The sequence below is a fragment of the Hemitrygon akajei genome, chromosome 1 (assembly GCF_048418815.1).
Source record: "Hemitrygon akajei chromosome 1, sHemAka1.3, whole genome shotgun sequence".
Classification (NCBI taxonomy): domain Eukaryota; kingdom Metazoa; phylum Chordata; class Chondrichthyes; order Myliobatiformes; family Dasyatidae; genus Hemitrygon; species Hemitrygon akajei.
In genome coordinates, this window is record NC_133124.1 from 59,041,292 (window position 1) to 59,057,417 (window position 16,126).

Sequence of the window (16,126 nt, forward strand, 5' to 3'; positions counted from 1 at the left end):
CTTTAGTCTATTTCCAGGATGAAAATCCTCTTCCTAGGCATCATTCTTTTGCACCCCCTTGATATTTGAACAATGAAATTGGCTTTTCCAAATATCTGCATCCTAATTGGAAATCTGCTCCATTATATTTCTCAGAACTTGGTAGACCCATGGAATAATTAGTCTCTGTAGTATAAACCTACTCTTTGCTTTCTTACTCTTAAACAGATAGATTCTGTGTTCTTGATATTTCAGGGCCTCTTTCTGCTAAGCTGTAGAATAATCTCCTTTCTCTTCTAAGCACTTTATATTCAGGAATATTTAGAGCTAATTCCTGTACATGTTTTCAGCCAGTTCTGTGTTATTGCAAAACATTATATTTGTGCATGGCTAATTGTGACTGTAGTTCACCACCAATTCTTGATCTTTTCTAAACCAACCCGACAGCCTTGTGTACTCTGACTCTGTTCGATGTGAATTAGTTTCCGAACTTCCCAGACAACTCACTTTTGGGATAACTATTCTTGCCATTCCTTCAAAAAACATTGTCCCTAAGCATCATAAAGGTAGATCCATGGACACATACCAGAGTTTCTTGTTTGTCATTAGTTATAATACTTGACCGCAGAAAAAAAATCTCAGGGTTGTATGTGGTGACATGCACGTACTCTGATAATAAATTTGACTTTGAACTTTAAACTTTATTTTACCACATTGACCAAGGAATAGATGGCAGATGGTTCATAGTACAAGCAATGGATTGAGGGCAAACATCTCCATTTAATATATCACTAAAGCGGAACTATCTGATGTCGCACAGACTTAGCAAAGCCACACACTGGCAGCTCAAAAGGGTTACAAAGGATTACTGACATTTACTGAACAGAAAGCTGCCAAGATTGACAACATTTCTGAATATTGCCTTCCATAAGAGCTTGATAGCTACTGCCTTGTTTTTGAAATGCCCTGTATGACAAAAGTAATGGCAGTATCAAAATGGAAAGAAAGTAGAAAAATAAACACTCAATGAAGTATTATTTTACAATTTTGGAAAAAAATAATAAATAATTTTATCCTTTTATTAAGTAGTAGTTAGTTCGAGTTGTCAGCTCTTTGTTCCTTGTTCCATAATTAGATGCAGGCATCACGGGCTAGACTTGCATTTACTGTATTTCCGAATTTATACCAGATGCCAGCTCATTTCAGAGGTCAGTTAAGTCAACCATACTGGCAAATGTAGAGGCACATATGGTCAGATCTTGTCTCTGAGGAACATTAGTGAGAGATTATTTTTTATGATAATATAGCAATGGCATTATCATTACTCACCATTATCAATACTAGCTTCCTTTTGCAGATTTATTTAATTAACTGAATTTTAATTCTCTAGCTGCCAGGGTAGTATTGAAATTTATGCTTCAGGAATGTTCATCTAGGTGTTCAGATAAAAGTACAGTAAATTAGCTACTATATTATTATTTCCCATGTTTGATAAGGACACGGTGAATAATATTATGGTAGGATCCCTCTGGACTTTTGTAATGGGTGAGTAGTGAGGGCATAGAAATATCATCGACAGCAGTTCCTCCACTTCTCCACAAGCCATTAAGCTTCCTATGGTTTGCTGTAAAATTACCACAGAAAGTGATTCTCTGGAAATTATTAACATACTTCAGATGGTGGCAGGAACATGAGCAGGATTGGTGGGAGCATGGGGATAGGGATGTGATGGAAGATGCCTCACTATCTTACTGTTTCTAGCTCGAGATTCTTGGCTGTTTAGGGGCTATTGTTTCCCCATGAAAATTAGTTACAAATATCACAAGTAATTTTTATTATTGAGTTTTGAAATACCAACAATACATCTTTTGATTTTCACATTGTAGAAATGCTCAAAGCTATCAAAATATTTTATTTTAATTTGAATAGATTGGAATCAAAGAAGGAATTAGGTGATCACTAAAATTAAAAATAAGGATCTTCTTTATTTTTATAACAGGGCAAAATATAAAGCCTTGTATTATTATTTGCATTTTATCTTATGAAACAAATGCAAAAATTTGGGAACTCTGGCAGTGTTACTGAGGAGGGAGTTTCAGGATTTAGACCAGGTAGTGGTAAAAAATGGTGGCATACTTCCAAGCCATGATAATGTAGGATTTGGAGGGGAACCTGCAGATGTTTGTGTGCTATCAGGTGCTCAAAGTTCATGTGCTTCTTTGTGTCAGAGGTAGTAAGTTTAGAAAAGACAGTTGAAATAGCTTTGGAGAGTAACTGCATCTTACCTTCTAACTAGACACATAACAACTTTTCTGACTCAGAACAGATTACAGCAGTTTCAGATGATCAGCAGTTCATACCTTGCATTTTGCTGATGATACACAATGTGGGCACAGTCACAGGTTATGGAATATATATATTATATTATATATCTTATGGATCTTATTGAAACGTATAAAATTCTAAAGGGATTGGACAGGCTAGATGCAGGAAGATTGTTTCCGATGTTGGGGAAGTCCAGAACGAGGGGTCACAGTTTAAGGATAAAGGGGAAGCCTTTTAGGACCGAGATGAGGAAAAACTTCTTCACACAGAGCGTGGTGAATCTGTGGAATTCTCTGCCACAGGAAACAGTTGAGGTCGGTTCATTGGCTATATTTAAGAGGAAGTTAGATATGGCCCTTGTGGCTAAAGGGATCAGGGGGTATGGAGAGAAAGCAGGTACAGGGTTCTGAGTTGGATGATCAGCCATGATCATACTGAATGGTGGTGTAGGCTCAAAGGGCTGAATGGTCTACTCCTGCACCTATTTTCTCTGTTTCTCTCTATTTCTATTACATAACAGATGAATCTTTAAAGTGCTGGCTGAGGAGCAATTGTCTGGAGCTGCTTTGCAAGAGATGAAGTCAAGGTTCCTGTGTGCTGTTGGACCAGCACTCATCATGCAGGCGAGGATTATTCCATTACTCACCAGACTTGTGGGTGTCAGGAGGTATATCACCTACTGTATGATTTCTAGTCTTACAGTATTTATATGGTTGCTCCAATTGAGATTCTGGTTAATAGTGACAGCAGGATACAGACAGTGGGGAACTTGACAATGGCAATGCCATTGGATGCAAGGATTCTTGATTAGGCTCATATGTTTTGGAGGTGGTCATTGTCTGCCAGTTTTGATATGACATTTCATCCCATTTTATTGCATTCAGTTCTCAGAAAATGCTCCCCTACACTTTTGAGAAAATAAATAGTGATTGGATTGATTATGTTGTAGTATAGTTCCATTCAGTCAACCTGTGACCTTCAGCTTCCAGATGTTTGTCATGTTAATGATTTCAGTCACACTCTGACCTCTTTGTTCCCACACTTTTCCAGTGATATTGAATATACACTCAGGGAACAGCATCTTATCTTCTAACAACTTTCCTGACTCAGAACAGATTTCAACAGTTTCAGATGGCCAGCAGTTCATACCTTGCATCTTACATCTTTTATCTTCAGGTACTTTCATGTTCTTTTGGCCTCATCCACTTTGCATCTCTCCTAGATTCACTTCTGTTATTTACTTCCCTTTACTGCCACCTTCCATTGAATCATGATCGCTCAAGTCATTTAATGTCTTGTGGTCTCCACTCTTTCAGAGGCCTTTAATTTGTTCTCTTTATCACTACCCCTTCCCCATCTCCCCACTGTCAATTCCTCTGCAACTTAAAACTTCAGCATTTTCAGGTTTTATTTCCAATCCCAGAACATATGGCCAATTTGACTGGCAGTCTATCCATCACACTAAACATTTTCTTTCTCCTTTTCCTCATTTTGATCATGTTGTGCACCATCTACAAATGCCATTGTAATAACCTGCCAAGTCTTCTTTGATAGCGTCCCCACAATCTGCAGGCTCTACCACCAAGAAAGACAAAAAGAAACAGAGCATAGGAATACAAGCACCACCAAGCTTCTCTCCAAGTTACATTGTCCACTGATTTAGAAAATTACCAAAGTTTTTTATTTGCTGTCTCTCCTGAAAATACTGACCCAACAACACTGTCGGGTCTCTTGTAAAGATTCAAGAACATCCTGAATGCTGCCTTCTCAGGATAACAAGGGGTAAAAATGATAACATTATAAGTAGGGAAGTATAAAGTGGTGCACTATGGTAGGAACACCGTGAAAAAGTTACATGAACTAAATGGTACTCTTTCAAATTAGGTGCAGCAGCGTTCCTCAGGCATTCTGTCCAGAATTTTTGACATTGACAGGAACATTAAGAAGGTACTGGAATAGCAAATTGATTCTTGGTTTTTGTAATAAATAAACTGAAGTTAGAGGCAAAGAAGCGATGCAACAACTCTATAAAACATGGGTTAGTCCAGCGAGAACATTGCTCATTTCTCAGCACTACGTTTCAGGAAAGATGTCCATAATTCAGACAAGATGGGGAAGGATTTAATGGGATGAGTTGGAATGAAAAACTTCAGTTAAATATTGCGACTGGAGAATCTTGCATTATGCTCTAATAGAGCCGAGAGATTGAGGGGTTTAATAAATGTGCTCAAAACATCAGTGGGTGTGATGGAACTAATCAAGAGAAACTGTTCCCAGTGGCAGAAAAATCAGTAACAAAAGGAATTTTTTTAACGGTGATTGGCAAAAGGACAGTGGCACAAAGAGGAAATATTTTTAACATCAAAGGTGTCCTCCTTCTTCAGAGATTGGTGTTTCCTTGCCATTGATGCTGCCCTAACCCACATCTCCATTTCTCAGACATGTATGCTCATCCTGTCTTTCTACTGCCCTCCAGGGATAGAGTTCCTCTAGTCTTCACCTACTACTTCATGACCCTCAGCATCCAACACATCATTCTCTGCAACTTCCACCATCTTCAACAGGATCCTACCACTAAACACATCTTAGACTACCCCCACACTCCCTGCTTCTCACAGCGATCACTTCCTCTGTGATTCTCTTATCCATTCATCCCTCTCCACTAATCACCCTCCAAGCAACAGAAATACTACACCCGCCCATTCACCTCCTTCCTCACTTCCATTCAGGCTTCCAGGTAAGGCAACACTTTGCCTGCGAATCAGATGGAATTGTCTATTGTATCCGATGCTCCCGATGCAGCCTTCTCTACATTGGTGAGAACCATTATAAATTGGGGACCGCTTTGTTGAGCACCTCCACTCCATCTGCCAAAAGCAGAATTTCCTGCTGGTTACCCTCAGGGTGGAGGAGCAAACCTTCATATTCCACTTAGGAAGTCTTCAACCAGATATCTTCAACCAATAAACTTTGATTTCTCCTTCCAGTAATTTTTGTTTCTTTCCCCTCCCTTTCCCTCTTCTTCTTTTCCCCACTCTGGCCTCTTACCTGTTCTCCTCACCTGCCTATCACCTGCCCTAGAGCCCTTCTTCCTTTTCTCCCATGGTCCACTGTCTCTCCTATCAGATTCCTTCTTCTCCAGCCCTTTACCTTTCCCACCATCCTGGCTTCACATACTGCTTTCTAGTTTGTCCTCCTTCCCCTCCCCTCATCTTTCCCCTTCCTTTCCATTCATGATCCTTGGCCCTAAATGTCAATGGCTTGTTCATTTCCATAGATGCTGCCTGACCTGCTGAGTTCTTCCAGCATTTTGTGTGTGTTGCTCTGCATTTCCAGCATTTGCAGAATCTCTTGTGTTTAACTTAATGAGTTGCTGTGCCTTGTCTGACAGGTTAGTGAAAGTACACTCAATAGCGATATTTAAAAAGTGGATAAATACTGGAAGAGAAATTCTTAAAGAAAATTGGGAAGACCAAAGAAATGGAATGGATTGGATATCTTTACAGAAGAGTCAGCACAGGTGTAATGAATTGAATTACTTCCTTCTCTGCAATTTTCCTTGATTTAATTGACCAAACTCTGGTTGATTTCTATAAACCTGCAGCATTAAATGTAGGGAGAGTTAGAGACGAGTTTTGTGTAGTTTCTTATTACAAGGAACTAGGACTTAATTTGTTTACTTTAGTGCTGTGTGTTTCATGCTCAACTGAGGGAGAAGACTAATTTCAATCGGCTCTGATTAAATCTATTTTGCTTTGCTGGTACATCACTTGCTGCTGTATCCACCACCCAATTGTCCTGGGGGTTTGCTGTCATTATGAGATTCACTCATTATGGAATCACACAGACACAGAAAAGATTATTCAGCCCATGGAGTCTATGTTGGCTTTCTGTAGAGAAACTCCATCAGTCTTTCTCCCTTACCCTACTTCTGTAGGCATTGGATGTTTATAGCTGTCAATTTCTACTCATCTTCCATGTGAAATTACTTCCACCACATTGTATGAAATGAGCTTCAGATCATCACCAAGAAAAGTTGTTGCTACACACCTAGCTGTTATCCAAAACCTTAAATCTTTGTTGTTGAGTAATTGTATCATTTGCAAATGCAAACAGCTTTTTTCTTGCCTACCTGTCCTGATGTTGCACACTTCCCTCCACCTATTTTGCTCCAAAGAGAAAACAAAACCTCAGCTTCTCCAGCTTCAGACTTCAAAAGTTTCACATTTGGAATTATTTTGGTGAATCTCCTGTCTACCTTCTCAAGGATTTCCACAATGTTCCAAAACTGTGGTGGCATAAACTTGGTGCAATGATCTATTTATGGTCTAATCAAATCTTTATACAGCTTTCTGTAGTTGTATTCAAAGCTTCTAGTTATGATGCCCAGGAGTCTATTTGCTTTGCTAACTGCTTTCTCTATGTGTCATGTCTTGTCTTTTCAAAAATCTATGCACATGAACCTTACAGGTTTCTCTGTTCCCTCACACATTCTTTAGAATTCTGTAATTTGATCTATACTGCCTCATCCATTCCTTCTGTCAAATGCATCACCTTACACTAATCTTCTCAAAAACTATTTGCAACCTATTTCTCCATTCTGCAAGTAATTGCAGTATAACTGTTGGCCAGAATGCCAAGCGTGATATCTTTGCAAATCTTGGATCTTTCCTTTGCATTCCAATACCCAAATCAAATATATATATATATATATAATGCAGTGGTCTTAGCAATGACCATGGGGAACACTACTGTCTTCTAATCCAGATAAAAAAATACCATGCATCACTGTTTTTGTCCTAAGGTTTTTGTTTCTTAATACTTTAATTCCATGACACTTTGTTGAGCTTAGTCATATACAAACTGCATTTTACAAGTCTGCACAGGCTCTCCTCAATTAGATCAAATCTATCGGTGGCGTCTGTTAATTTTTTTTCTCTCATTATTGTTTCTGAAACTTTACCTGCCGCCACAGTTAAACTGCTGTCTGTGAGCAATTCTCATTTTGAATGGATCTTCACCCAGGACATGTCCTCTTCACATTGCTACCACAAGGACCAGGTACAGATCCTAAAGACACACACTCAACATTTTAGGAACGGCTTCTTCCCCTTCACCATCAGGTTTCTGAACCGACAATGAATTCATATATACCACCTCACTACATTTTTGCTTCCTTTTTGTTCTACTTATTAAATTAAATAAAAAATATATATCTATTTGTAATGTATAGCTTTCTATTGTTACGAATTGCACTGTACTGCTGAAACTAAACAACAAATTTCACAACATTTGCGAATGGCATTAAACCTGATTCTGATCAGTCCGATGATAGCACTTGTTGTATTTCAGAGATACCTGTTAGCAATGCCAGATGAAATTAACCAGAGTAGAGGAAAACCCACACCACCAAGGTCAATAGGTCTTTACCTGCAGTTTTCTTTGAGGTCACTATTGAGTGAGTCTCATTCTACAGATAAGATCATATTTTTTAATGGGATAGGTAAACAAAGTTTTGGTTAGCAAAGTAGGTTTTAAAGAAGAGGCTGGTTTAGAAAGGCAGAGAATATTAGGCCTCAGGCAGGAGCATTAGGGTAGGGTTTTGACAGATAAAGACATGGTGGTTGCTGGTGGAGTCTTTAAAGTTAAGGTGATATGAAAGGTGCTGGAATATGGCAGAGCATAGAGTTCTAGAGTAACAGCATTTCCATCCACTTTGAGGATGAAATTAGGGATATAACTGTGTGGAAGACAAATCACAAAAGGAAGAGTCACTTTTGCACCATTACATTTCAGATGTAAAGTACTGAAAAAATGTCTAAGGTAACAGTGCACAGGAACTGTTGACAAAATGGAATTATAATAGATGCAGGAACACGAACCACATACATTTTTGTTGCAGAGGTAAATGATAGCATGAGTCTAATTATACATCATCCACCATATCCCTGGCTACTTAACTCCCCATTTATCACAAGCAGGGAAACAGTATCCTGAATTTTGGGCAGGATTTTGTCCTGGGTGAAGATCCATTCAAAATGAGAATTGCTCACAGACAGCAGTTTAACTGTGGCGGCAGGTAAAGTTTTAGAAACAATAATGAGAGAAAAAAAATTAACAGACGCCACCGATAGATTTGATCTAATTGAGGAGAGCCTGTGCAGACTTGTAAAATGCAGTTTGTATATGACTAAGCTCAACAAAGTGTCATGGAATTAAAGTATTAAGAAACAAAAACCTTAGGACAGAAACAGTGATGCATGGTATTTTTTTTATCTGGATTAGAAGACAGTAGTGTTCCCCATGGTCATTGCTAAGACCACTGCATTTTATATATATATTTGATTTGGGTATTGGAATGCAAAGGAAAGATCCAAAATTTGACATTGGATGTAGGTGGTGGGGGTTTGGAATGGTGTGGTGCACAGGAGATGAGGGGAGTGGAGCACTAAAGCAGAAAATCTCATTTTCAAGGCTGGAGTGAGGCAGTTATTTGTCAACAATTAAATGCAAGCATTGATGTATAGTATCATTCTGTTAACGGAATAATACTGCTTGGTAAATGTATTCCCATGTAACAGATGTAATTGATGTCAATGTAGAGCAGGATTCTAAATTGTCAACCTTTCTAAAACATTCCTATGTTGACCTTTCCATTTCCACTGAATATGACAACCCCATTATCAGTTACTAAAATTCCACCTGCAGTCAGGCACCACAGAAATTGTTTATGTTTCTTTATGTATGCACATACCATTTTTCCATTACTGCTGGTCTGAATCCATAAAGTAATCATAATTCTTTGCTTCTGTTTGACAGGTTAATGCAAATCGGTGCCACAAGGAGCAGTAAGAAGGAAAAAGATGATAAAGCAAAGCAGGCTAATCTAAGCCTCACCTCCTAATTCCAGAACTGATTATAGGGATCAGCTGATGTTTCCAGGTGAATAGCTCCCAACTCATTTATCACAGCTGGTAAATTTCACACACAAGCTTCCTAATTGCTTTTTTTCCCAACATGTAAGAATGTTATGGTATTTCAATTGACTTTCGGTCTGTTGACCATGAAAGGGATCTGCAGCTGTAGGTAACAATAAACTCATGTTTGGATTGATGGCCTTTGATATATTTTTGCTAGGACTTCTACTTGACATTGGGATGTCAAACAAATATACAGTACTTGCTATGAGGAATAACCTTGTTTTATAAAAGAAATGTGCAATTTACATTCTTAAGTTGATCAGAACTAGGGTGCAAAATTCAAAGCAGCACTTTAGGTATGCAAGGATGAACTTCACAGCATTTTAGCACTTCTACTCTTGTCCTCCACAAGTGGGTCAACAACAAAATACAGATCAAATTTATTTATTAAAAAAAACATTCACTTTCCACCTCAATTTAGTATTTTTTGGATGAACTAATAATTTATTTATTGCCAAACAATCTGAAAGAGAAAATTCAATAGTTCAGTGTTACTCATCATTTTGAAAACATTGTGCTTTAATCATCAGTGCTCATATAAATGACATGCAAAGGTAAGTCAAGGGAAGGTTTTCTTTATTTTCTGGCACCAATACATTAGTTTTATATACAGATGGTTATTTTAAGATGAAACGCACACTATTGGTGGAATATAAATTGTGTTACAGGCATACTTTAAAGATGTGATTGTGTGGGTTGCAATTAATGCATTCACTGCCACTCAAGCAAAACTGTTATGCAAACTATGTGGAAATGAGTCTGAAACTCAAGTATGTAGTCAGTGGCGAAATGTAGAAATGGATTAACTGGAGGATTCAGAGTGGGTTTTGAGAAATCACAATAGAAATCTGCATTGAAGAGACATTTGGAGTACAGTAATCTTTTTTAAGAACATTGCTCCTCCATTGAAAGCCACAAAGACTGTTTATTGCTTCCTGTGATACTGCTTGCATTTATACTTTCCTCAATAAGTAAGCAAATTGAATTACAAAATTTGATTCACAAGGGTGCACTTTCTAATTATCCACCAAGACTGAATGAGTTATCTGTTTTACACCTTTTCCTTATGGAAGTGATTGGCAATACCTTGTTGAGAAAAGAACGTATGTTTGTTGCAGTTTTCTGAATCAAGGACTTATGCTTGTTAAGCATTTTCATTGTCTTGAGCAATGACAATAAAGTTCTATTCTATTTTATTTATATTCATGTTAGAGTATTTTTGATTATATTTATATTTCCACAGCTGAACTCAAAAATGAAGACATTGATGAAGAATTGCAGTAACATTGGGATTTCCATGCATGGGCAGGTTTGGCTGTAGCTTCAAAGCTGCTGCTTGTCAATCAGTCATTCTTCACAAGTTACACCACTGTGTGACCTTCTCTTCTGCAACCAAGGTTAATCAGTTCAATTGATGTAAGCTATAAACAGTTATGAATTAATCTTGTTTTAAACTATTATGAAAATGTTAACATTTGTTTCATGAGTATCAAGTGATATATTTTCTTTCAACAGCTCTCATGGTTTTTCTGTATTCCATGGCTATCTGGAGAAGATGAATAGCAGAGTTGTATTGTACAGGCGTAATTTAACAATAAAATGAACCCTTGAAACTTTACATTGTGAGTTACAGCCAGTGGTCAGGCTACTGTTGGGTCCCTGTACCAATTTGATTTGAAACCTAGCAGCAATCAATCACAATGGTTGCTAATTCTTTGTTGGCTTCTTTCATAGAAGTCCAAAGCACTTTCTCACTGAGTGCAAAATCCATACTAAGGTGAATGGGTAGTGATTTTTTCCAGGATGAGAAAAGTAATGTACAATTTGACTTGCGAGGGTTATTGTTATATAGAGGTGATGTGTCACCTACTGAGATCATTAACATTAAACCATGGGACATAATATATTTCTTCATTGACAATGAAGCAAATCCAGTCACAGATACAAGAGGTTCTGCAGATGCTGGAAATCTAGAGCAACACACACAAAATGCTGGAGGAACTCAGCAGATCAGTCAGCATCTATAGAAATTAATAAACAGTTGAACTTCTCGGTGAAGGCTCTTCATCTGGACTGGAAAGGAAAGGAAAAGAAGCCAAACTAAGAACGTGGGAGAAGGGGGAGAAAATCCAGTAAATTTAACTCCTTTGAAACTTAAGGGGTTACTTAACAATTTTTTTGCTGATGAGGACAAATGACAAGAAAATATTTTCTAGAGCCAATGAGCAGTAAAGTGCTGTAGAACAGAGCTCTAGGCACTTTGTTGTACTTCTCCTGCTGTTCATATCACTCAAGCCTTTGTAACACTGCTAATTTTTTAAAAAGGTCATAAATAGTGAACAGATTACATCAGAGTTATTTAAGCAAAATAAGCCGATGGGCTCAGGAAAAGTAGTCAGGTTTGAATCAATTGGGTTAAATCCAGCTCCATCAGGATATGACGAGCACTGCAATGAAACGTAATTATTATTGTTCATTTACCACTGAGGACACTTGCAAGAATTGGTGCTTCAGTAAGGTGGCATCCATCTTTAAGGACACTTCTCATCTTGGACATGGGATAAATCCTGGCATGTTATCCAACCTTTAAGCCAGGTAAGGGACTGAGCATTCTGCTTTATTCATGGAGGTCTGCACTAGACTTTAACCTACCTCTTCACTGAATTCTCCACTATTGAATTATTGTGAGCAACTTCAAAGAGAGTATGCCATTTGTTATGCTCTCACCCATCCACTTAGAAACTGAAGTCACTTTGTATCTTCTTCACAATCTGCTCAGGCATCTAGCTCATCTGTTAACAACAAAATTGGATATCATGCACTTCATCCCTTAATTACTGGAAATGATTGTGAACAGCTGTGACTCAACACCAGTCCCCATGGCATCCTACAGATTACAGCCTCCTTGAAGTTTATTTCTTCATTATTCTCCATCCATTACCAAATTCTTAGTCACAATCGGTACATTTCTCACAATTCCATATGTTTTTAATAAATTTTGTTCAGTAATCTCTTGTGGTTCACCTTAAGAAAGAACTTCTGCAAGTCCAAGTACATTGCAATAGAGGGGTGCCCTTTCAAAAACAGACATGTGGAGAAATTTCTTTAGTCAGAGTGTGGTGAATTTGTGGAATTTGTTCCCACAGGCAGCCATGGAGGCCAGGACATTGGGTGTATTTAAGGCAGAGAATGATAGGTTCTTGATTGGACATGGCATCAAAGGTTACGGGAAGAAGGCCGGGATCTGGGGTTGAGGAGGAGAAGAGAAAAGAATCAGCCATGATTGAATGGCAGAGCAGACTCAATGGGCCAGATGGCCTAATTTTGCTCCTATATCTTATGGTCATCCAATGTTCTCCCTTACTGTCCTTGTTAAACCTAAAAAAAAACTCTAATAGGTTTCTACTTCTATAAATCCATATTAACCTTGCTATGTTGTTACTCCTTGATAATTCATTTGACACTTTCCCTATTAATGACACTGGGCAAACTGGTCTATAGTTCTCCCTTTTCTATTTCTCTTATTTCTTAAATGGTGGTATTACAGTACTTCTGCTATTTTTGCTTCCTCTCAATATGCAAGAATTGTTCTAAAATCTATGGAACTTTGGAAGATGAAATCACTATCACAGCTAACTCTTTCAATACTTTGGAATGAAGATTCAGGCTGATATTTTGGCAATTCAGGTAAGGGATGGTGGGAGAATACATAGCAGTCCTCAATGAGCTGTCAGTGGGGGAAAGGGTAAGCAGCTTCTAATTCGTAGGCATTGACATCCCTACTGATCTATTCTGGGCCCAATGCATTGAGGCAGTCATGATAAAGCTTGAGGAGACTTGGTACATTACCAAAGACATTTTAAATTATTGTAGAAGTATGGTGGAAAGCATTCATCACAGCCTGGCATGAAACCTTCAATTCCCAGAATCACAAGAGGAGAGTTATAGACACAACCAGATCCTTCATAGGCACGACCCTCCCCTCCATTGAAGACACTTTCAAGAGGTGGTAATTCGATAATGTGGCATCCATCATTAAGGACACTTATCATCTTAGACATTGTCTTTTCTTGTTACTACCATCAGGGAGGAGGTGCAGGAGCCTGAAGACCCACACTCAATAATTTAGAAATAGGTTCTTGCCTTCCACCATTAGATTTCAGAATAACCCATGAACCCATGAATAGTGCTTTGTTATTTCTTATATTTTGTACCATTTATTTTATTTTTGTAATTTAAAGACTTTGATGTCTTTGAACTTTGCTACAACTGCAAAAGAACACATTTCACATCGTATGTAAATGATGATAACTCTGATTCTGATTCTGAAGAACATCCGCTTCTGAGAATTTATAGGTTTTCACTTGCAGTAATTTTGCTAGTGCTCTGTTTTTAAAAACAAGTTCTAATTAATTAAACTCTTCTTGCACTGTAGTCCCATTGCTCTCCACTATCTCTGAAAGGCTTCTGCAAAGACAGACACAAAATACTTACCCAGTTTTTCTGCCATTTCCTTATTCTCTTACATAACTTATTTCCCAATACAGAATGGAAATAGAAAAAACAGGAAAATATTATATGCAACATAATTTTTTCCCTTAAAATCACTTTTGTCTTATTATTGTTGTTAAATTGTAGTTTGAAGTAATTAAAACATCATTAGTCCACATTAAGAACAGTTATGTTTACAATAAAATACAATCATGACATGTTTGTATTTTTTAAAGTTAGCAGATCCTAATGTCATTAAAAACATTAAAAGAAACAATGTTAAAATGGAGGAACAAAGATAATAACTGTGAAATATTGAAAATAGTGATTTATTATCTATAAACTAAAATCTGTGGTAAGGAGTGGCATAAGTGCATGAAGTTCTCTTTTACTAGATTCCTGAATGAATTTGAACTATGACAATATGCTTAGTGTATTTTGTGGGCAGTGCAAATGAGCAAAAAAAGTTCCTATTCAATGATATTTTGATGTTAAAAATAGAATAAACTAGTTGCATTTAAGTTGTCTGGGAAAAACAACTGATGCAACCCCACTCTCTTATTTTGATTTTCTCAAGGTTTTCCAGAAAATTCTATAGTGCAGAGATTATCTATGAGTACAAATGACTTAAGTTTCTGTTAGAAAATGTGATATAGAGAATTAGCTTGAAGACATCTAAGAAGGGGGAATTAAGTTTATATCTACTATCAATTGAGCAATTCAAGAGTATTTATTACTGGCAACAAACTGAAGCTGAATAAGTATTTGCTCCTTTTCACTAAATCTCCCAGCTTGTATATCATTAAAGGCTCATAACAAAGGTGCTAGGATGCATTATTATATAACTTGTGCCAATATAAACAGACAAAACATAATTTGCTAAGGACATTTTATGAAATCAATACTGCTTGATAACCTTTTCCCAATGCATTAACAGGAACTTTACTGGTCTGCTGTACTAATATGATTGTATTCAACAAACATGGCCACTGCATTCCAAACCAATTCAGCTTATAAATGAGGGTGCAACTTTAATCACTCCTGACATACATTGTTTTGATGCATACCTGGAGATACTGGCATGAACGTTCTTGCTGGCATGTTTCTGATTTCATGAGAGATTTATTATCAAGATTCATCGAGGCTTTCTGATAAACTTCATGGGCTCGGCTGACAGTTAAAGTTGAAGACCACGAGCTTTTCTTCATGATCTGTGCATCAACGTTCAGGGGAATATTTACACAAGTTGTGCACTTCATGTCATTATTGCTGCGGGAAGATTTCAAGGTCTGTTCACTGATGGTATTGTAAGCTTCCATGAAGTACTGGGATGTTGAGCGGTCAGGACATCGACCCATGGTCATCACGTTTGTCGGTCCATGATAAAGGCATACATCTCCATCCAGGTTATCCTCTGAGCTCCACCAACCTGAAATGTTAGATTTGTTCTTCAATTCCGACTTCCTTTCTCTGCTCTTGCTCCGTTTCCCACGTTTCACAGCATGCACCTCATCGGAATTTGCTTTATGGCCATTTATATTTCCCTTGGAAGGACCTTCCAGAGAATGGGACTTGGTAAACAACTTCTGCACTGAATGGACCAGATGGCGTATCCGTCCTGGACTTTCACTTCGCTGCTCCAGGGCTGACCGTTTATACTGCAATGTATGGAAGCCATCCCGGCGGATTGGGAGCTGCCTTTCAAACTGGTCCAGGAGATTAGCAGGTATCCGATTAATTTTATTGGTTGTGGGTACGGGCACGAGGGCACATTCATCCTTGAGATCATGATGTGAACTATAATGTCTTCTGGGAAAGGTACTGCTGGATATTTGGTCATTGAGGGGAACCGTGCAGTCTGAGTGAAAAGAGTTCCGCTGGGAGTAATATGAATGATCCCCAGGCTGGGAGTTAACTGGACTGATTATGTATGGCTTCCTTTCCTGTTGATGGGAAAGTGCATCATATGAAAGGTCACAGTTGGCTGTATGAAGGTGGCCTCGGCTGCTCGATAACCCTTTCATTGTTGTGACTCAGACTTTTCCCAAGTCATTTAATACCTGTAGCTAGTATCAAGAGGTGTCTTGAGAAAGCCCTAAAAATTATAAAATGAAACAATTAGTGAGAAACGTGGTGGTCCTCCAATAAAAATATAATTGAATTCTTGAAAACATTTTCCATTCCCTAAACCTTTACATACATACAAGAAGCTGATAAGGGATGCAATTAAAACAATCTCCAACATCTTATTCTTAGCCGTATTAAATGAACTTCTTTGGCAAAGTTCAGATTATGTTTTAATCAATTTTCAGACAATTATTTAAAAGTACAATCACATTCATTCTGAGATC

General features: G+C 37.8%; 1 protein-coding gene across 7 annotated transcripts in view; it reads right to left on the reverse strand.

Annotated features, from left to right (window-relative positions):
• dlgap1a (discs, large (Drosophila) homolog-associated protein 1a) overlaps positions 1-16,126 on the reverse strand; it is an 811,451-nt gene that overhangs the window by 204,679 nt on the left and 590,646 nt on the right. For all 7 annotated transcript variants that reach the window (XM_073043846.1, XM_073043853.1, XM_073043819.1 and 4 more), the window contains one exon: positions 14,843-15,870. In XM_073043846.1, the coding sequence (XP_072899947.1) occupies positions 14,843-15,799 (957 nt within the window). In that variant the 5' untranslated portion in view covers positions 15,800-15,870. The remainder of the gene's footprint in view (positions 1-14,842; positions 15,871-16,126) is intronic.